Genomic DNA, 21399 nt, shown 5'->3' with positions numbered 1-21399 from the left:
CAACTTGTACGGGAGGGAGTTCTGGAGACCTCAACTCTAGTCCCAGTGCTGACAGCAAGTGATTTTCCCACTGAGCACTCTCCCCCACCTATCATTGAGTGGGTTTTGTTTTTTTTTTTTTCCTTTTTTTTTTATTATTATTAACTTGAGTATTTCTTATATACATTTCGAGTGTTATTCCCTTTCCCAGTTTCCGGGCAAACATCCCCCTCCCCCCTCCCCTTTCTTATCGGTGTTCCCCTCTCCACCCTCCCCCCACTGTCCCCCTCCCCCCACCAGTCTAGTTCACTGGGGGTTCAGTCTTAGCAGGACCCAGGGCTTCCCCTTCCACTGGTGCTCGTACTAGGATATTCATTGCTACCTATGGGGTCAGAGTCCAAGGTCAGTCCATGTATAGTCTTTAGGTAGTGGCTTAGTCCCTGGAAGCTCTGGTTGCTTGGCATTGTTGTTCATATGGGGTCTCGAGCCCCTTCAAGCTCTTCCAGTTCTTTCTCTGATTCCTTCAACGGGGGTCCTATTCTCAGTTCAGTGCTTTGCTGCTGGTATTCGCCTCTGTATTTGCTGTATTCTGGCTGTGTCTCTCAGGAGCGATCTACATCCGGCTCCTGTCGGTCTGCACTTCTTTGCTTCATCCATCTTGTCTAATTGGATGGCTGTATATGCATGGGCCACATGTGGGGCAGACTCTGAATGGGTGTTCCTTCAGTCTCTGTTTTAATCTTTGCCTCTCCCTTCCCTGCCAAGGGTATTCTTGTTCCCCTTTTAAAGAAGGAGTGAACCATTCACATTTTGATCATCTGTCTTGAGTTTCATTTGTTCTAGGCATTTAGGGTAATTCAAGCATTTGGGCTAATAGCCACTTATCAGTGAGTGCATACCATATATGTCTTTCTGTGTTTGGGTTAGCTCACTCAGGATGATATTTTCCAGTTCCAGCCATTTGCCTACGAATTTCATAAAGTCGTTGTTTTTGATAGCTGAGTAATATTCCATTGTGTAGATGTACCACATTTTCTGTATCCATTCCTCTGTTGAAGGGCATCTGGGTTCTTTCCAGCTTCTGGCTATTATAAATAAGGCTGCAATGAACATAGTGGAGCACGTGTCTTTTTTATATGTTGGGGCATCTTTTGGGTATATGCCCAAGAGAGGTATAGCTGGATCCTCAGGCAGTTCAATGTCCAATTTTCTGAGGATCCTCCAGACTGATTTCCAGAATGGTTTTACCAGTCTGCAATCCCACCAACAATGGAGGAGTGTTCCTCTTTCTCCGCATCCTCGCCAGCATCTGCTGTCACCTGAGTTTTTGATCTTAGCCATTCTCACTGGTGTGAGGTGAAATCTCAGGGTTGTTTTGATTTGCATTTCCCTTATGACTAAAGATGTTGAACATTTCTTTAGGTGTTTCTCAGCCATTCGGCATTCCTCAGCTGTGAATGCTTTGTTTAGCTCTGAACCCCATTTTTTAATAGGGTTATTTGTTTCCCTGCGGTCTAACTTCTTGAGTTCTTTGTATATTTTGGATATAAGGCCTCTATCTGTTGTAGGATTGGTAAAGATCTTTTCCCAATCTGTTGGTTGCCGTTTTGTCCTAACCACAGTGTCCTTTGCCTTACAGAAGCTTTGCAGTTTTATGAGATCCCATTTGTCAATTCTTGATCTTAGAGCGTAAGCCATTGGTGTTTTCTTCAGGAAATTTTTTCCAGTGCCCATGTGTTCCAGATGCTTCCCTAGTTTTTCTTCTATTAGTTTGAGTGTGTCTGCTTTGATATGGAGGTCCTTGATCCACTTGGACTTAAGCTTTGTACAGGGTGATAAGCATGGATCGATCTGCATTCTTCTACATGTTGACCTCCAGTTGAACCAGCACCATTTGCTGAAAATGCTATCTTTTTTTCCATTGCATGGTTTTGGCTCCTTTGTCAAAAATCAAGTGACCATATGTGTGTGGGTTCATTTCTGGGTCTTCAATTCTATTCCATTGGTCTATCTGTCTGTCTCTGTACCAATACCATGCAGTTTTTATCACTATTGCTCTGTAATACTGCTTGAGTTCAGGGATAGTGATTCCCCCTGAAGTCCTTTCATTGTTGAGGATAGCTTTAGCTATCCTGGGTTTTTTGTTATTCCAGATGAATTTGCAAATTGTTCTGTCTAACTCTTTGAAGAATTGGATTGGTATTTTGATGGGGATTGCATTGAATCTGTAGATTGCTTTTGGTAAAATGGCCATTTTTACTACATTAATCCTGCCAATCCATGAGCATGGGAGATCTTTCCATCTTCTGAGGTCTTCTTCAATTTCCTTCTTCAGTGTCTTGAAGTTCTTATTGTACAGATCTTTTACTTGCTTTGTTAAAGTCACTCCGAGGTACTTTATATTATTTGGGTCTATTTTGAAGGGTGTCGTTTCCCTAATTTCTTTCTCGGCTTGTTTCTCTTTTGTATAGAGGAAGGCAACTGATTTATTTGAGTTAATTTTATACCCAGCCACTTTGCTGAAGTTGTTTATCAGCTTTAGTAGTTCTCTGGTGGAACTTTTGGGATCACTTAAATATACTATCATATCATCTGCAAATAGTGATATTTTGACTTCTTCTTTTCCTATCTGTATCCCCTTGACATCCTTTTGTTGTCTGATTGCTCTGGCTAGAACTTCAAGAACTATATTGAATAAGTAGGGAGAGAGTGGGCAGCCTTGTCAAGTCCCTGATTTTAGTGGGATTGCTTCAAGTTTCTCTCCATTTAGTTTACTGTTAGCAACTGGTTTGCTGTATATGGCTTTTACCATGTTCAGGTATGGGCCTTGAATTCCTCTTCTTTCCAGGACTTTTATCATGAAGGGGTGTTGAATTTTGTCAAATGCTTTCTCAGCATCTAATGAAATGGTCATGTGGTTTTGTTCTTTCAGTTTGTTTATATAATGGATCACGTTGATGGTTTTCCGTATATTAAACCATCCCTGCATGCCTGGGATGAAGCCTACTTGATCATGGTGGAGATTGTTTTGATGTGCTCTTGGATTCGGTTTGCCAGAATTTTGTTGAGTATTTTTGCGTCGATATTCATAAGGGAAATTGGTCTGAAGTTCTCTTTCTTTGTTGTGTCTTTGTGTGGTTTAGGTATAAGAGTAATTGTGGCTTCGTAGAAGGTATTCGGTAGTGATCCATCTGTTTCAATTTGGTGGAATAGTTTGGATAATATTGGTATGAGGTCTTCTATGAAGGTTTGATAGAATTCTGCACTAAACCCATCTGGACCTGGGCTCTTTTTGGTTGGGAGACCTTTAATGACTGCTTCTATTTCCTTAGGAGTTATGGGGTTGTTTAACTGGTTTATCTGTTCCTGATTTAACTTCGGTACCTGGTATCTGTCTAGGAAATTGTCCATTTCCTGAAGATTTTCAAATTTTGTTGAATATAGGTTTTTGTAGTAAGATCTGATGATTTTTTGAATTTCCTCTGAATCTGTTGTTATGTCTCCCTTTTCATTTCTGATTTTGTTAATTTGGACGCACTCTCTGTGTCCTCTCGTTAGTCTGGCTAAGGGTTTATCTATCTTGTTGATTTTCTCAAAGAACCAACTTTTGGTTCTGTTGATTCTTTCTATGGTCCTTTTTGTTTCTACTTGGTTGATTTCAGCTCTGAGTTTGATTGTTTCCTGCCTTCTACTCCTCCTGGGTGTATTTGCTTCTTTTTGTTCTAGATCTTTTAGGTGTGCTGTCAAGCTGCTGACATATGCTCTTTCCTGTTTCTTTCTGCAGGCACTCAGCGCTATGAGTTTTCCTCTTAGCACAGCTTTCATTGTGTCCCATAAGTTTGGGTATGTTGTACCTTCATTTTCATTAAATTCTAAAAAGTTTTTAATTTCTTTCTTTATTTCTTCCTTGACCAGGTTATCATTGAGTAGAGCATTGTTCAATTTCCAAGTATATGTGGACATTCTTCCTTGATTGTTATTGAAGACCAGTTTTAGGCCGTGGTGGTCCGATAGCACGCATGTGATTATTTCTATCTTTCTGTACCTGTTGAGGCCCGTTTTTTGACCAATTATATGGTCAATTTTGGAGAAAGTACCATGAGGAGCTGAGAAGAAGGTATATCCTTTTGCTTTAGGATAGAATGTTCTATAAATATCCGTTAGGTCCATTTGGCTCATGACTTCTTTTAGTCTGTCTACATCTCTGTTTAATTTCTGTTTCCATGATCTGTCCATTGATGAGAGTGGGGTGTTGAAATCTCCCACTATTATTGTGTGAGGTCCAATGTGTGTTTTGAGCTTTAGTAAGGTTTCTTTTACATATGTAGGTGCCCTTGTATTTGGGGCATAGGTATTTAGGATTGAGAGTTCATCTTGGTGGATTTTTCCTTTGATGAATATGTAGTGTCCTTCCTTATCTTTTTTGATGACTTTTAGTTGAAAATTGATTTTATTTGATATTAGAATGGCTACTCCAGCTTGCTTCTTCTGACCATTTGCTTGGAAAGTTGTTTTCCAGCCTTTCACTCTGAGGTAGTGTCTGTCTTTGTCTCTGAGGTGTGTTTCCTGTAGGCAGCAGAATGCAGGGTCCTCGTTGCGTATCCAGTTTGTTAATCTATTTCTTTTTATTGGGGAGTTGAGGCCATTGATGTTGAGAGATATTAAGGAATAGTGGTTATTGCTTCCCGTTATATTCATATTTGGATGTGAGGTTATGTTTGTGTGCTTTCATTCTCTTTGTTTTGTTGCCAAGACGATTAGTTTCTTGCTTCTTCTAGGGTATAGCTTGCCTCCTTATGTTGGGCTTTACCATTTATTATCCTTTGTAGTGCTGGATTTGTAGAAAGATATTGTGTAAATTTGGTTTTGTCATAGAATATCTTGGTTTCTCCATCTATGTTAATTGAGAGTTTTGCAGGATACAGTAACCTGGGCTGGCATTTGTGTTCTCTTAGGGTCTGTATGACATCTGTCCAGGATCTTCTGGCCTTCATAGTTTCTGGCGAGACGTCTGGTGTGATTCTGATAGGTCTGCCTTTATATGTTACTTGACCTTTTTCCCTTACTGCTTTTAATATTCTTTCTTTATTTTGTGCATTTGGTGTTTTGACTATTATGTGACGGGAGGTGTTTCTTTTCTGGTCCAATCTATTTGGAGTTCTGTAGGCATCTTGTATGCCTATGGGTATCTCTTTTTTTAGGTTAGGGAAGTTTTCTTCTATGATTTTGTTGAAGATATTTACTGGTCCTTTGAGCTGGGAGTCTTCACTGTCTTCTATACCTATTATCCTTAGGTTTGATCTTCTCATTGAGTCCTGGATTTCCTGTATGTTTTGGACCAGTAGCTTTTTCCGCTTTACATTATCTTTGACAGTTGAGTCAATGATTTCTATGGAATCTTCTGCTCCTGAGATTCTCTCTTCCATCTCTTGAATTCTGTTGGTGAGGCTTGTATCTACAGCTCCTTGTCTCTTCTTTTGGTTTTCTATATCCAGGGTTGTTTCCATGTGTTCTTTCTTGATTGCTTCTATTTCCATTTTTAATTCCTTCAACTGTTTGATTGTGTTTTCCTGGAATTCTTTCAGGGATTTTTGTGATTCCTCTCTGCAGGCTTCTACTTGTTTATTAATGTTTTCCTGTGTTTCCCTAAGTGTGTTCATGTCTTTCTTGAAGTCCTCCAGCATCATGATCAAATATGATTTTGAAACTAGATCTTGCTTTTCTGGTGTGTTTGGATATTCCATGTTTGTTTTGGTGGGAGAATTGGGCTCCGATGGTGCCATGTAGTCTTGGTTTCTGTTGCTTGGGTTCCTGCGCTTGCCTCTCGCCATCAGATTATCTCTAGTGTTACTTTGTTCTGCTATTTCTGACAGTGGCTAGACTGTCCTATAAGCCTGTGTGTCAGGAGTGCTGTAGACCTGTTTTCCTCTCTTTCAGTCAGTTATGGGGACAGAGTGTTCTGCTTTCGGGCATGTAGTTTTTCCTCTCTACAGGTCTTCAGCTGTTCCTGTGGGCCTGTGTCTTGAGTTCACCAGGCAGCTTTCTTGCAGCAGACAAGTTGGTCTTACCTGTGGTCCCGAGGCTCAAGTTTGCTTGTGGGGTGCTGCCCAAGGGCTCTCTGCGGCTGCAGCAACCAGGAAGTTTTTTCATCTTTTGAGAACTATTGTTTGGTTCAGTCCCTGTGTTGATTTGATTGTTCCAGTTTTAGATTAGTGCTCTGTGGGTTCTTTGAATAGTTTAGATAATTAACTGGATGTCTAATGCGTAGCTAGCAAAGGTTTTCTCTTGTGCCTTAGGCTGTTAATTTCAGCGGATCTTCTTTTCTCTACAAAAGCTTTTTAATTTCATGAGGTCCCAATCACTGGTTGTTGGCATTATTCTCTGCGGGACCAGCGGCCTATTGAGAAAGCGCTTGCCTAGGCCAATATATTGAAATGTTTTCCCTCCTTTTACGCCCACGGCTTTAGGTCTCTCATTAAAGTTTTTGTTCCAGTTGGAGTTGGGTTTCCTGGAGAATGATACTCATTCTTCTATCTGTGAATACCCAGCTTCCCTAATTCCTAATTGTTGGTTTATTGAGGAAAATTACTTTAACCCACATTCACAGTTCATAGTTCAGAAACAAGGGTCAATGACAAACTTCTGTGGAACTTAATCCCAAGAAATTCTTCAGATTTGGAAGCCACTCTACTTTCCCAGTCTTTCTAGTGTCTTCAGAATCTTTTGGGGAATCAAATTCTGTAGAAATCTGCATATGCTTTGTTCTTGGCCCAGCCGTGTCCGCCCTAATAAGAAACTGGAGCTGCCAGAGCCACATGAAAGCGTCCCTGTGAAACCACAACGACACCTGAGGTTCCGCCAACTGGATACCACAGTGGTAAAGTCCCTTAACCTGAGACAAGTAGGCTGTGGCACCTACTTGCCACGCAGGTCACTCAACAGCCCAAGCTCCAGGGCGCCCCAGGCTGCACACCTTAGTGACTAACATGGATGATGTTGGAGGTACCCATGAGCATAGCAGGCCCCCTTCCTCCTGGCTCTCCTCCCTAAGTGAGCCAGCCACCAGTGTCCTGTGTGTCTGTCCCCACCCTTCTACACAACACTGCCGCTGTCCCCCACCCACCCCATTCCTGGCCCGGCTTGCCTCTGTCCCCTCCTAAATCATACCATGGCCGAGGAACCGGCGCTCGCCCCTTACCCAGCATTCTTGCTTGCCTCTGGAGGGGATAGAAACGCTTATCTCTGCTTTAACTTTCCTGGAAATGACAGTGATGTCGGTGGTCAGGGATTTGCCTTCTAAAAACGTTTTCTTCGTGTCTCTTTATTTTTTTTTTTTTTATTTCCCCTGGAGACTGGAGTAAATAGCATCTCGTCATTGGCTTATAATGATAGCGTGGAATACTCCTTCCTTCAATGTGTTTCCTCAATTACTCATTTTTAGATCCCTTGCTAAGACCTTACCGACTTGGGATGCAGAGTATAATCTCGTTAGGTTCACTCTGAGTATTGCTAAGTTAAGGACTCTGGAGAGCTCTGCAGATGGCAGCTTCCTGTAGCTTTGCTTACTTCCTGTTTCCCCCAGGTTTCACTCTCATATCCAAAATCTTTAAGACTAGAGTGAGGAAACCCACTTTTCCTGTCTTCTTCAGTAATTACTTTCACCTTGGAGAAAACCTGATCCCCTACTATTAATGAAGTTCCTTGTGTTGTCTACTTCTGCATACCCGCCTTCCATTAGTCAACTGGACAGCTTCCAATGTTAGCAGTTACCTTATGACCTAGTTAGCCATGATTTTAAAGAGACAAAGCTAGCACGTTCCCCTGCTTTTTCTGGGGATGATTTTCAAGTGTGGCTTAAGTTGCCCATAGAATGGAAATCATAATAAGCCTATCAGGATCATCTGCTGTAATTTTAAAGGATGAGTCTCACGGATTAATCACTCAGGAGACCCTGTTTCTAGTGGTATTGTTGCATAAGTGGGGTTTTGTTCTATTCTCTATGCTGTTTCCAATTGTATGTATGTTCTGTGTAGTGCTTGGTTAAATAAGAAGGTTTGTATACGAGTCCATGATGTACTTGGAGCACTGTTCTCTTTCTTATGATTATGCACACACCTTTCTTTCTGCCCTTTTATTTAAGACCCATTGGGAAAGGTTTTCATGAAGGGAATGTCATCTAAACTATTTCTTAATGCCCTCTCAAAACCATTTTCAAGGGTGCTCACAGAGACTGAGAACATATGGGTAGTGTACATTTTGAGGAGGAAGAGATATCGAGGTTCACTTAAACTTTGTTTAGTTGGGTGTGGTGGCACGTGGCTTATATTCCAGCTCTTTGGAGGAAGAGGCAAGTAGATCTCTCTAAGTTCAAAGCCAGCCTGGTCTACACAATGAGTTTCAGGACAGCCAGAACTATTTAGAGAGACCCTGTCTGAAGAAACAACTATTACTAGACACTGGCATTTTTGTGACATAGCCTATTTTGTTTGTTATATTTTTATGGCAAAAGAAAATTATCACTAGAGTACTTAAATTTTAAACCTTTATAAAAAAAAATCCATGTTTGTGGGTGTGGGAGGTTGTCACAGTGAAAGGCTCACAGTGTTTTGTTGTACGTGTTACTCCTGCTCCTGATGTTCAGATGTGACACTCGATAATCTTTAACTTACATTTAAAATGAACCGTGCTAGGATCATGTGCAGTTAATGCTCACCTTCATGGGCATGTGCCTAAGCCTCACATCCAGTCTGGATGCTGTGGGAAACCCGGTTCCTGCTGTCAACCCATCGTGAACAGATGGTGGGTTAGACCCCTGGGGCAGTATGGACCTCTTGTTTACAACTGTAGATCTTGTGGGGCAGTGGCCGGAAAACAAAGCATTGTATCCTGGTGAAATGACTCCGCCCCATGCTAGCTTCTTGGAAGGGTGTGTGTGTGTGTGTGTGTGTGTGTGTGTGTGTGTGTGTGTGTACGTACATGTTTTAGGTGTCAAATTTCTTGGTGGTACCTTAAAATTTTTGCCAAAGATGCATAATGAAAATATACACTGGAAGAGTTATGATCCTTTTAACTCATATTCCTGGGTAATTAAAGAACACATAAAACAGCAGTTTCTAATTTTTTTTGACCTATGATTAAAAATATATTTTATGGGAACTCGAAGTGTAGCTCAGTAATATGAAAAGTTATGGGCTTGGTTTCTGGTATAGCAAAAGCAAAACCGTGTGTGTGTGTGTGTGTGTGTGTGTGTGTATATGTGTGTGTGTGTGTGTGTGTGTGTGTGTGTGTGTGTCATAATTTAACCCAAAGCATAAAAAAATAAATTTTACCTTTATGTGTACATTTTGTTATTGTAAGTGATACTTCTTATTTCTCTCTCAACAACTTACTCACAGATTGGAAACTACAGTTTGAAAAACATTATTTAGGGTCTGGCAACGTGGCTAGTGGGTAAAGGTTCTTGCCACCAAGCCTGATAACCCAGGCTTGATCTCTGGAACTCATGGGGGAAAGAGAACTGACTTCCTTAAATTCCCCTCTGACCTCCACAAACATCCTGTACTAATGAAAGAGCATGCACACACAGAAAAAAGTAAATATAAAAGTGTCTTGAAGACAGAACAACTCGTAACATTCAGCATTAACTGTAAAGAAATACACGCTTGCGTCTGATCTCGAATTACTTCAATGAGAATGATTTCCCTACTTCATTATTCATGCCACCTGTCTCTTACGAAATTCGCAGTATTCTCTGTTCCTTGTGTGTTCAAAGATCCACGACATGTCAGTGTGTTATGCAATCAAGTTTTAATTGAAGATTTTAATGAGCCCTTTAATTTTCTCATTAAACACACTTCTCCTATAATCAAGTAGCAATGTTTCGCTTTTCCTTTTTTATCTCCGTCTAGATACCCTGTTGCCTTTGATGCAACAGGTTACTCTTTCAATAGTAGGTACCCGAAGAAGCTCCAGTTTATTAAGACTCTTTAAGGGAAGCAGCTGGGAACTCTCGAATTTCTGTTTTGCCAAGCAGAGTTTCAGATATAATGGAGTTCATTTCCTGTTTATTTATGTTAATAGTGATCTAACGAGTCATATCCAGACGTGGTCATCATATGGAAGCATGTAATCTTAGCCATCATTCATTATGTAAAGATTTTATGAGGATTTATTCATTATACTTGCTATTTGCAAGTCACTATACCATTATAAGAAACCATAAAAAAAAAACACATAAAATTATAGTGTTATAGCTCTAAGAATTCAGAAAGGATATAAGAAAAACTTCCTGCCCCGAATCGACACCACTGAAGCTAACAATAAAAGTAAGTAGTTATCTCATGGCCGACGGCTTGAGAAAACTCTCTCTGCAGTGTGACCAGAGATAAACGAAATAGTTCTATTGTGTATGTACTGTGAAGATTAAATCTGGAGGCAAAGGCAGCGCATACAGGCGAAGGTAGTTTGTATGAAAGCTCCAGTGTACGTGAGTGAGCGTTAATTGTGGGTGGGGAAAGTTCTTGACTCATTCATTGTCGTTTAAATAGTTCACATTTGCCTACAGAATTTCACGGAAGCCGTTTTTTCTTTCTTTCAGATGCAGAAACAAGTGAAAAAATACAAGGAAGTGGAATTCTTCAGTTGTTTGCAAACCTGTTGACGCCACAGGCCTCCTGCACAGCCAAAGTAGCCAACATCATAGCCGAAGTAGCCAAAAATGGTGAGGTTTTCATCAAGAGTTTTCTGCTCGGAACATCTTCAGTTTTACACCTTACTTGTCAGTATGTTTCGTTAATTTATGTTTTGATTTCCCAGATTAGACATTTTCCTACTTTTTTCTTTGACTCTGTTACTATTTTAGATGACTCCAGTTCAGCTGTTTTCTTCATATAGTCCCTCTTATTCAGAGTATAGTCAGGGGAAACTGCTATTCACCTCTGCTGTTCTTTGCCGTTTTTAGTTTAGGTCTAAGATTATTATTTATTTTTATTCTTTTTAGCTCATCATCCGTCCCTCCTCTCGTCACAGGGGAGCCTGTGTTTCTGCGTGTGTTGGTTCGTGTTGTGTTGTGATGCGTGTAGAGGCTCTTGCCTGTTTCCCCTACTTCACCGTCCCTGATAGCAGCAGTGTTGTTGGTGTGTGTTCCCTTTTCACACTTGCTCTCATAGAAAACAACTGTGCCTTAACTCCCTTACTGAAATTTAATCTCAACACTTTGGAAAAGCAGTGCTACCATAAATTATATAATACGAAATTCATCCCACTGTATTACTTATATCCACTGACCGATTCCTTGGAAGAATTAAGCAAATCATTTTTCACATGACTTTTATTTGACCAGTGTCTTAGTTAGGGTTTCACTGCTGTGGACAGACACCATGACCAAGGCAACTCTTATAAGGACAACATTCAATTGGGGCTGGCTTACAGGTTCAGAGATCCAGTCCATTATCATCAAGGCAGGAACATGGCAGCATCCAGGCAGGCCTGGTGCAGGAGGAATTGAGAGGTCTACATCTTCATCTGCAGGCCTCTGAGAGAAGACTGGTTTCCAGGCAGCTAGGGTGAGGGTCTTAAGCCCACAGCGACACACCCACACCGACAAGGCCACACCTCCAAATAGTACCGCTCCCTGGGCCAAGCTTATATAAACCAGCACAATCAGTTTTAGGAAACACTGAATAAGTAAAGCAACCTTTAAGCATAAGGAGGAAACAGGAATTATAACAACACTTAGTATGTCTTACTTCCACAGAATTTTGTATTATGCCTTTTGTTCTAATATGTTTCATAGATCAGTAGTTCTCACAGAGCAATTTAAACATTTCTGATTTCATTCGAGTAATTACCATGCTAATTGGTTTTGCAAAGAATTGTTTGGGCTGCTAAGACAATGTACATTTATGTAAATCACTGAAAGTGAAATTGGCATAAACACTTTCCTTATTTAAAGCTCATCAAATCCCTTTCAAGTGTCAGCGAGCTTCTGTATTGGTAAATCCTATCAGATTTGATTGTTCACTGAAAACTGGCTCTATGACTTACCTGTCGTTATCTAAGACAGTGACCTGGTTCAAAATAGGCTTCCCAATCCCTCGTCTTAAACTAACCTCTTTACTACAAAGCAGCTTGGCCTTTGAGTTGAGTTTTTGTTTAACCTCCTCAGAGTCACAGTATAGATTTCAGAGAATCAGAAGGCAAGATTTATTTTTACCGGAAGTCCTCTTGTTTATTATAGCATACATTCAGTTACTCACGACAGTTCTGCTAGCCGAGGTTTTGTCTAGAGGTGCTTTGGAGGGCACAGAATGCTTAGTATACACATGCTGCACCAGTAAGAAGCAGAGGTCAGGGTCCCAGAACCTACGTGAAAACTGGGCTCATATGTTGGTTGCCTGCAGTCCCAGCATCCCAGAGGCAGAGAGGGGATTACCAAAGCACGCTGGCTAGCCAGACTAGCCACAATCAGTGAAGTCCAGGTTCTACAAGAGACCACACGTCAGGAAATAAACAGCTTAGGCCTCTGTTCAGACGCACATACACTCTTGTCCCATGCACGTATGAATGTGTACACACTTGCAATAAGTAATAAAAACCAGTATTGCTTGGTGTCCATAACACCATAATGAGTAATTCTCAAGATTCGCCATTACGATGTACTTATTACATTGTGTTCTGTGTTATACACATTGTTGTAAATTCTTGTTGAGGTTCGTCTTAACAAATCTTCTAAGTGATTTCTGGTAAGTGCGAGGTTAAGAATCAAATCTTGGTCCAGAACAAAATCAGCAGCATGAGTCATTGTGCTTTTACTTCCTGTGTCAAAGGTTCTACCAGAAAGTCCAGACCATTAATCATCAGAGGGGTTTAGAGAAGGCCCCACCAGAAACGTGGGGATTTCTCATTCAGTGTTGTGATTTAATGTGTTTTAACTCTCTTTCGTTCCCTATCAGGTAGCTGTTTATTTTAATGTGAAATACGTTTTTCTAGCAGCATCTTGAAACAGAGGGGAAAATGTACCATGTTGTTTAGTAAAGTTTACCTTGACACATAAAGTGTTAGAACCTTAACCCATGACTGCAACAACAGCCATCAGTATTGTCTTTACCGATGGAAACAATAAAGAAGGCATTTACCAAAAGCAGAAGCTCTCCACTCACCATCAAGCCATTCATTCTTATTTATGCCTTATATCAAAAGAAAACTGTATCAAGCTAGGAGTTGATAGAGGAGGGTTGATGTAGAGCCATTTAGAACTCCGTGCATTAAGGCACACTCTAGCACTCCGTGTACTTGGCTTGCACCCTAGGATTAGTGCTTGGTTCTTTCAAGTATTTGAAAGTGAAGAAGGTACACATCAATCTTGTTTGCAAGTATTGGATAAGTGTATATGTAAACTTAGGAATCCGTGTGTCTACAAAGAAAAATGTCTTTTGTTTTTCATCCCAGCCTGTACTTTATAGTAACACTGAATAAATAGGTAGTTGAAGTAAGTCTGACAAAGAAGAAATAAAAAAAATAAATAAGAAATTAGGAGTTGTTTTACCAAATCAAAGATTCAAAAAGGTGTGGGAATCCACTTTGTTTTTAAATTTTATTAACATTGAACTACAACAATGCCTCTGAATCGGTCTACACATAATACAATAAATTAATTGATTAATTAATTATGTTTGTAGACATGCATACACATGTACACATGTACACATGTGTACTGGTTTCTGCTCAGTCGCACTGTCCTTTTTCTATTTTTTTCCCTACTGTGAGGTCCTCCTAGTCTCCATACTTTGGAGTTCAAGTTGACAAGAGAGTCTGACCTCTATTTCACCACCATTGCTTTGCTTAGCAGATTTTCAGCGTAGGCTCTTTAAGTGCTGTACAGGCTGGGTGTGTTTTAGAATCCAGCCCGGCACGGCCTGGTACAGGTTCCTGTGGTGTTGACCTAGCTGTGTGTGTGCTAGGAACACCTTTGAACCTTTGTAGATGCCCATCAGAGCCATTCTGAAGCTTCTCCAGTGTAACATACCCAGTATTGTATGCATTCTTGGTAAGTTCTGGGGTTTGCACATGTGTGAGAGAGCATGAATGCACACACACACACACACACACACACACACACACACGAGAGAGGGGGGGGGGAGTAAGTAAGGAGGGACGGACAGTCGCTTGTTTTAGATTAGCTAGGGAGTGTGTACTCATCCCCATTCAGAAAGGAGTTCTAGCTTACTTTCTCCAAAAAAGCAAGTTGCCTATATAGTAACTGAATACTGGCATCGTTACCAGCTCTGTCCTTGCTCCATGCTTCCTCATAAAGATGATCAGAATATTCTATACTTTTTCTGTAGTTTGCTTTCTATCATTTTACAAATACCTATATCGATTATAGAGTTCAAGTTTTGAGAAATTGGTATCAGATAATCAGAATATGAGAGCAAAGAAAAAAGTCATAATTCTTTGATGTTTGCATTCTTTGAAGGCAGTTAACAAAATCATGATGTAAGAACAAGGTACCGTTTTTGAAATAAAAACCCAAATGATACCATTTCTAGATTTCTTATTTAAAGAGTAATCAGTAAAATTACCTTAAGTATTGTAATCCAACTGAAGAAAGAAATTAATCTGTTATTTAATTTAACAGTTGAAGTGTATAGATATCTCAGAAATAAGTGTTAATGTCACAGGAAGCCCATCAGCAGATTGATGGTGTTGTCTCCTCTGTTCATGAGCACATATGACGTAATTCCCTTTCCACACCGTATCATAGGGCATTCTGCGTTATTAAAACTGCCCGTGATAAACTTAGAGGTTTAGTAGAAAGTACTTTTAACCATGGGGGTTTAAACTGTAGTAAGGTTCCAGTAATATAAAGAATGATAAGATACTGTAGGGATGAAATTCTTAAGGCTAGCGGCTGGCTACCTCCGTCACTCACAGCTGTCTATAGAGAAACTTCGTTCAGGAGTTACTGCTCAGCTGATAGCAGATATGTTGCACGTTGAGAATTTTTAGATGAAGGAAAAAGAGAAAGATTGCTTTTGAGGATATACATGGGCTACACGGAACAAAAACAGACTGAGGCCTGCACCCTCTTCAAAGTGGGCGTGAAAAGTTAGTGGTTTTTAGTAAGATAAATTCTACCCTGAGCTGTTTCTTCAGTAGAACATGCTGATGACAAGTGTGAAGGCTAATTCTAATTCTAACACTGGCTTTGGGAGAGGTCTAAACAACTGCCCTTTCTTATTTGGGATTTTTGGGGTGAGGAACTAAAAGGACGGAGTTTCTTTCTAATCCTTTCTATGATAGCATCACCAAGAGTCAGAAGCAGGGAATAGTAAACTCAAAGACCGGGGAAAGCAAATATGAATGACAAGAAGCATAATATTTGGTGGCTAGACCACCTGTAAACTCGTGGACCTAGCAAGAGCAGACTTGAGTGACCCATAAACTGGATGTCAGTAAGGGTGAGGAATTCAAGATTCATCTAGGCCTTAACAATCAAAAAACTACTATTAAAAGGATTCATTGGAACCTTTAATTTTTCTTCTTAACTTTGAGCTTTTCGAGACCATGTAGTGATAAATTGGAGCCCTTGGTGCCTTAGTTTATAGCTTATCCTTTAATTATCACACCCTGAAGTAACACACTGCCACCGTCACTCACTCTAAAGAGTGCCAGTCGTACTCTGTAGACAGTGCTAGCTTCGTCAGAATGAAACTTAAAACACTATTGGTTTATGACGGCATTTACAGACAGCAGATAATGAGATCCTACTAGTTTATGTGTGCCTATTGATTCCATCAGGTATTTAACAGGGTTGTAGGCAAGAAGCCTGAACAGAAATGTGCTTTCAAATAGTAAGCCTTTTAAACTTTTAAAATATGTGTTTATTAGGAGAGATGAACGTATATTTCGAGTTCTAATTAAACACCTCTCTTCTTTTCAGAATTTATGCGAATCCCATGTGTAGATGCCGGATTGATTTCACCACTGGTACAGCTGTTAAATAGCAAAGACCAGGAAGTGCTGCTTCAAACTGGCAGGGCATTAGGAAACATATGCTATGATAGCCGTAAGTATCAAGATCTTGGTAATACTCTTACCGCTCTTTAAGACTTAGGATTTTGGAATTAGTTTCACTCTGGTGTCAAGGACTGACTTTCCCAGAGAGGCCAGTTAGCTGTAGCTTTGCTTACTCAGCAGAACTGATGGAGACTCGGGCTATCCTGTTCTCAACTCAGTAGCTACAGGGAGTGAATCCCCATTCTTTACAAGAGATACTCGCTAAGCAAATTGCTAAACCTCTCGAGACCTTTAAGTTTAACAAAACTCCATCCGCAGATCGTTTAAATTAAGTCTTAACCGAAGTGCTATCTAAACGAACATGCTTATGGAGAGTTTCTAGTTTCTGAGTCTGTCCAAGCGAAGTTTTTTAACCAATCGCCATTCAGTAAAACCATTCCTGAACTCCATCATCTCCTCAAAAGCTAGATCGGCCCACTGCATTCACATTGGCTCCATTACATCATTGCCATCCTTACCACACCCCTGGGAGCGAACGCCGTGCTGCACAGGACAAGCAAGAACCTGCGGGGGATTAAGTGCAAACAAACCCGCAGTTGCTACTTCTCTTCTCACAGACACTAAAACTGCCGAGTGAGCGTAACGCTCGACCTGATGACACACACTGCTAATCCCAGCACTCCAGAGGCAGAGGCAGGAGGATCACGAGTGCAAGGCCAGGCTGGGCTGTATAAGAAGAGCTCAGCCAACAAACAGCAGACTTTGAGTGTTTTCAGATTCATTAGACATACCTTCTTTCCTCTAGATTTTTATTTTTGAGCCAGAAACCACACACTTAACCATTCAAGTTTAAACCACCTACAAAACCAGTATTTGTACAACCAGGATAATTTTTACGTCCTCCTCCATACCTTGAGTGAGTTGTATTTTTCTGTGAATACTAAATATTTGGGTTTGGGGCCTAACATGGTGTTTTAAAATGTGATTTGTACCTGTGAACCATGCACATATTTATAGTGAAAACAAAAACAGCAGAAGAAACTGTAGTTATTGGCTGTAATTGGTGTGTAGGTAAAGGTAGGCTCCTTTTCCTCACTCTCCTCTCTTTCCTGTGTGTAGCGATGTCCAGGGCATCTTAATGTAAAGTGTGGCCTCTGTTTTCCTGTCCCTGGTGATGCTTGTAAAGTTACACATGCTCTGCTCTGCGTCTTAAGGCATTAGCTTTATTTACAGAATGAGAGCTCTTCATGTTTATAATTTTGCATTGCGTGACTGTATGCATGTGTGTGTGTGTGTGTGTGTGTGTGTGTGTGTGTGTGTGTGTGTGAGTGGTTTTTATTAAGCATCATAGATCGTGATCTCAGCTCAAATGATTCATTCCTATAAAAACGAATTATTTTTATTAGCACATACACCTAACCCCTGCACAGTAGCAGTTACAGAATGGTTGCATGCACTTTCAAAGTGTTATAAATTATGGTTTCGTTCTTGCCCTCGTGTTTACTGGAGAATTTAAAGCTGTCAAAGTCTTTACATATTAGTCAGCTTTAGTTCTCTTGAAATTTTTTTCCTCCTAACGTGGGAATCATTTCCTCTTATGAGACTCTTGTCCTGGAGTCTCGCTTGGTAATGGCAGAATAGAAGAGAGAGCACTGCACTCTCCTCTGGTCCTGTGTGGTTTTCATGGGCAAACACAGTTTATTCCCTGTGTATTTTAAAGAACCTTGAATTCTGGGTGGCAAATGTCAAGATGATACGGATATAATTTGATGAAACTGAAGGTCACTGTGACAGTATGTACAGTGTTTGCCCCCTTTGCCTTATGAGATATGCAATATAAAGTTTTATTGGTACAGTCGGGGCTGTAACATTAATATATTTTATTTATGTAGAAACATTTATAGCTACTTCATCCTTCAGTGGAAATTACAGTTAAACTGACAAGTAAACGGTGACTTAAGCCAGATTTTCACTTCTTAGCCTCAGTTAAAGAAAATGGAGCTAAGGGCATTAAAACTGCTAAGCCTGAGTGATTTATTGCTGTAAATCATGTGACAACAGATTCATTCGCAGTGTTGTCACGTGTATAACTTAAGACTGCTTTCTTTTTCTTTCATTTTAAATTATATTTTTGTCAACTTCTTAGCATTCTCTCCAAAATTATTCTAGAAAAACTGAAGTTTATACTTCAACACCAAGATACAAAAGTATGGGTTTAGTACTGTCTAGTTACTTGCAAATTTATTTGAAGTACATTTATCGTTTGGAAACTTGACTCTTGCTCTTTGCTCTCTTCTCTTCCCTGCTCCTCCCCTTTGTCCCTTCTCTCCCCATTCCCCTCCTCACTTCCCTCCACTTGCCCATGGCCAGCCTCCTTTCCTCTCCTCTTCTACTCTTCTTCTCTCATTAAACCTCTCCACATGGAAAAAAAAGAAAGAAAGAAAGAAACCTGAAAGTTAAACCTACCTGAAAAGAGCATGATGACTTCTATTTTAAATAATGAACCATTTCCCCTTTATCAAGAAAATGGTGGTTTTGAGGGGTTTGGGGTGGGGGTGAGGGACAGGAAACATTACAAATTAGTAAATTTAAGAGACTTGCTTCTTCAAAATGCAACATATTTTAAAGTTCATATTTATCGCTACAAAATTTAACCTGTCCGTAATTGAGATGAGTAGTTAGTTTGTTCCAAATGCCCAATTTTTAAAGGTGTGGTTTTTATTCAGGGAGGTGGCAGGCGTGCAGTAGGCGTCCCGATAGATAGTAAACTTAGCATTTGCAGAAGAGGCACTGTAAGCAGCTGACGACAGGAGGGGAAAAATGAGAAATCTGTGTCTGTATGATCGATGTTTGCTAACATAACCTTAGCAATCTATTTGAAAGAAATAACCATAAAATGCTTGGAACTCTAGCAGAGAAGTAGGTCAAGCTTCAGTTTTAGTAACAGCCTTGTCAGTTCCCATTATGGGCGTTCTTCCTAACGGAAGGAAATTTTCTTATATAATCCCCACAGTGTGAAACAGAGCAGCACACCAACGAACGGGGTGTAGTCCAGCTTTACTGCTGGCCAACCTTGGCTGCATCTCTGTCTCCTGTGCGGAGATGAAAGAATTACTGGCTGGCAACAGTTTCCACTTCAAATTGTTTAGTGTGCTTTCTTCCTTATCACCTCTGAGGCATTTCACCACGGATTCCTCTTTCACAGCATTCAAATAGACTTTTGATGCAAGCAAGGTTTAAAAACTTGTGTGCCAGAGTAACTGTTAGCTTTGCCAGAGTAACTGTTCTCGAGAAGTTTGACATCTGGCAAAGAAGTCATATACAGAAACATTGTATTTAAATTTGGGAGTAGAACCTGCCAGGAATGTTGCTTTAAACGGAGAAGCATTCAGAAATGCTTATTCTACATGCACGTTCTCTTCACGGTTGCCTTACGTGGAATGTTTGTAGCATTCCCTATTTTCATTGACTCCTAAAATTAGAGCGATGCACGTTTTAAATTGCTGATTTGTTTAGTGTCCCTAAAGCTCTAAAGGTCCATGGGACGTCTCATCTACATCTAACGTTCCCAGGGATACAGTGGTTACTGGAGGTTTGAGTTTCTGTTGTTGATATTAACGCTTAAGTTTAGGAAATAGCATTTGATATACACATGCCTCTAATCCCAGCACTCAGGAGGCAGAGGCAGGCAGATCTCTGGAGTTCAAGGTCAGCAGTGAACTCTAGAGTTCACTACAAAGTGAGTTCCAGGGCAGCTAAGAGAAATCTTGTCTCAAAAACAAAACAAATAAAAACAGCAACAACAAAAAGGTATGAGTAGGGACTAGCAGAAAATGACTGTATAAATTTCATTACCTATTTTATGCAAAGAGCAAGATTAATGCAATTGAAATTTAGAATTGAATATGCTGCTTACAATAAGACAATGCTTGCTGTTAACATAATTCAATTATTAGAACGATATACATATTTTAAGACTCTTATATGATGTAGTGTCTCACTTCCACAGAGAAGAAAATTACAGTCCTCCTAGTGAATAAAATAATCAAAACAAGTTAGTAATCCAGTTTGCCAGAGGCACTTTTTTGTGAAGAAAAGTGAATTCTATTATTCAGTTGACTTCAGGTATACAAGAGAATGGTCAAATGCATGCATGTTACTGATTCTAAATGTGTGATGTGATTGGTTGATTGATTGATTGATTGATTGGCATGTGGGGGTGGTATTGCATCCACATGAATGTGCAGGGGTAAACCTTGGATATTTTTCTCTGCCAGCCTCCTTATTACCTTGAGACAGGTCCTCTCCATGGACTAAAATCTTGCTCTTTGGACCGAGCTTGCTAGGCAGTGAGCTGCCAGGGTTCAGCTCTGTCTGCGCAGCAGTGCCAGGGTTACAGGCACCTATAGGCCCAGCCTTTAACATGGGCCCTGAGGAGTGGAACTCAGGCTCTCACGCCTGTATAGCACTCTTACCTGCTAGGCCAGCTCCCCAGCCCCACTGTTATATTATTTTTATGCATGGGCCAGAATAATCTAGTTTAAATTAACTGCAAGTGCCAAGAAATAATATCTAAATAATATTTTATAATGAAAATTAGATTATTGTATGTTAATATAGTACAAAAATGCTTTGAAATTGCAGAGGTAATCAATATTTGCAGCAGCTTTATTAAATAGAGTTATTTATTCTGGCACTTGGAAATATTTGTTTCAGTGATCTAATTATTTGGTTAGAGGGTTTTGCTGCTTTTTTTTTTTCAATGTTTCGTCTCAGAAGAAATTGAATTATTAGCTAGTAGCATACTGATGACATTCAACTTTAATCAGTCAACTTACTATCAAAGTATGCCATTTATAGAAGAAAAGAAAGAATAACTGTTTTGCAAGGGAGCTTTTTAGATTTGGTTATGACTGTTATTGCATAAAAATACTTCATAAAGATGTTCTGTGTGGATTGAAGTAGATGCTATCTTATAGTTCTTGTAAGCGCTAAAAAAACATAGAGAAAGGACAGTGCTCCAAATAAAGTAGAGAAAATACCATAGACAAAAGCAGACACGATGCTAAGTACACACTACGTATGTAGCTTTTCCTACAGTGATAGCAAGAGGACAAGGTCCCGCTGCCTTTTAAAATAGGTCAAATTGTGCCTTCTAGGAAAGGAAAAGAGATAGGCTGTTAAAAGTTATATATAAGTGTATAAAAGTTTAATATGCCCCGTGGAACGCAGGTGATGAGACAGATAGGACTTCAGCTGCATCATTTAATGTGTCTGGTATTTTTTAGCTCTGAATTGTGTTAGGTTAAAATAGACTTGTTTCATGGATTACATAGGATTCATGACTGGGTATGGTAGGACACTTTTAATCCCAGTGCTTGGGAGGCAGAGGCAGGCAGA

The 21399-nt window shown here is 40.1% G+C and overlaps 1 protein-coding gene across 6 annotated transcripts in view; it reads left to right on the top strand.

The window, feature by feature from the left end:
- Rap1gds1 (Rap1 GTPase-GDP dissociation stimulator 1) overlaps positions 1 to 21399 on the top strand; it is a 144843-nt gene that overhangs the window by 57188 nt on the left and 66256 nt on the right. For all 6 annotated transcript variants that reach the window (XM_039102470.2, XM_039102469.2, XM_063281978.1 and 3 more), the window contains 2 exon segments: positions 10577 to 10699; positions 15923 to 16048. In XM_039102470.2, the coding sequence (XP_038958398.1) occupies positions 10577 to 10699; positions 15923 to 16048 (249 nt within the window).

The sequence above is a fragment of the Rattus norvegicus genome, chromosome 2, assembly GCF_036323735.1.
Source record: "Rattus norvegicus strain BN/NHsdMcwi chromosome 2, GRCr8, whole genome shotgun sequence".
NCBI classification, from domain to species: Eukaryota; Metazoa; Chordata; class Mammalia; order Rodentia; family Muridae; genus Rattus; species Rattus norvegicus.
The sequence above is the reverse complement of the archived record's forward strand: the minus strand, read 5'-3'. Positions and strand labels throughout refer to the sequence as shown.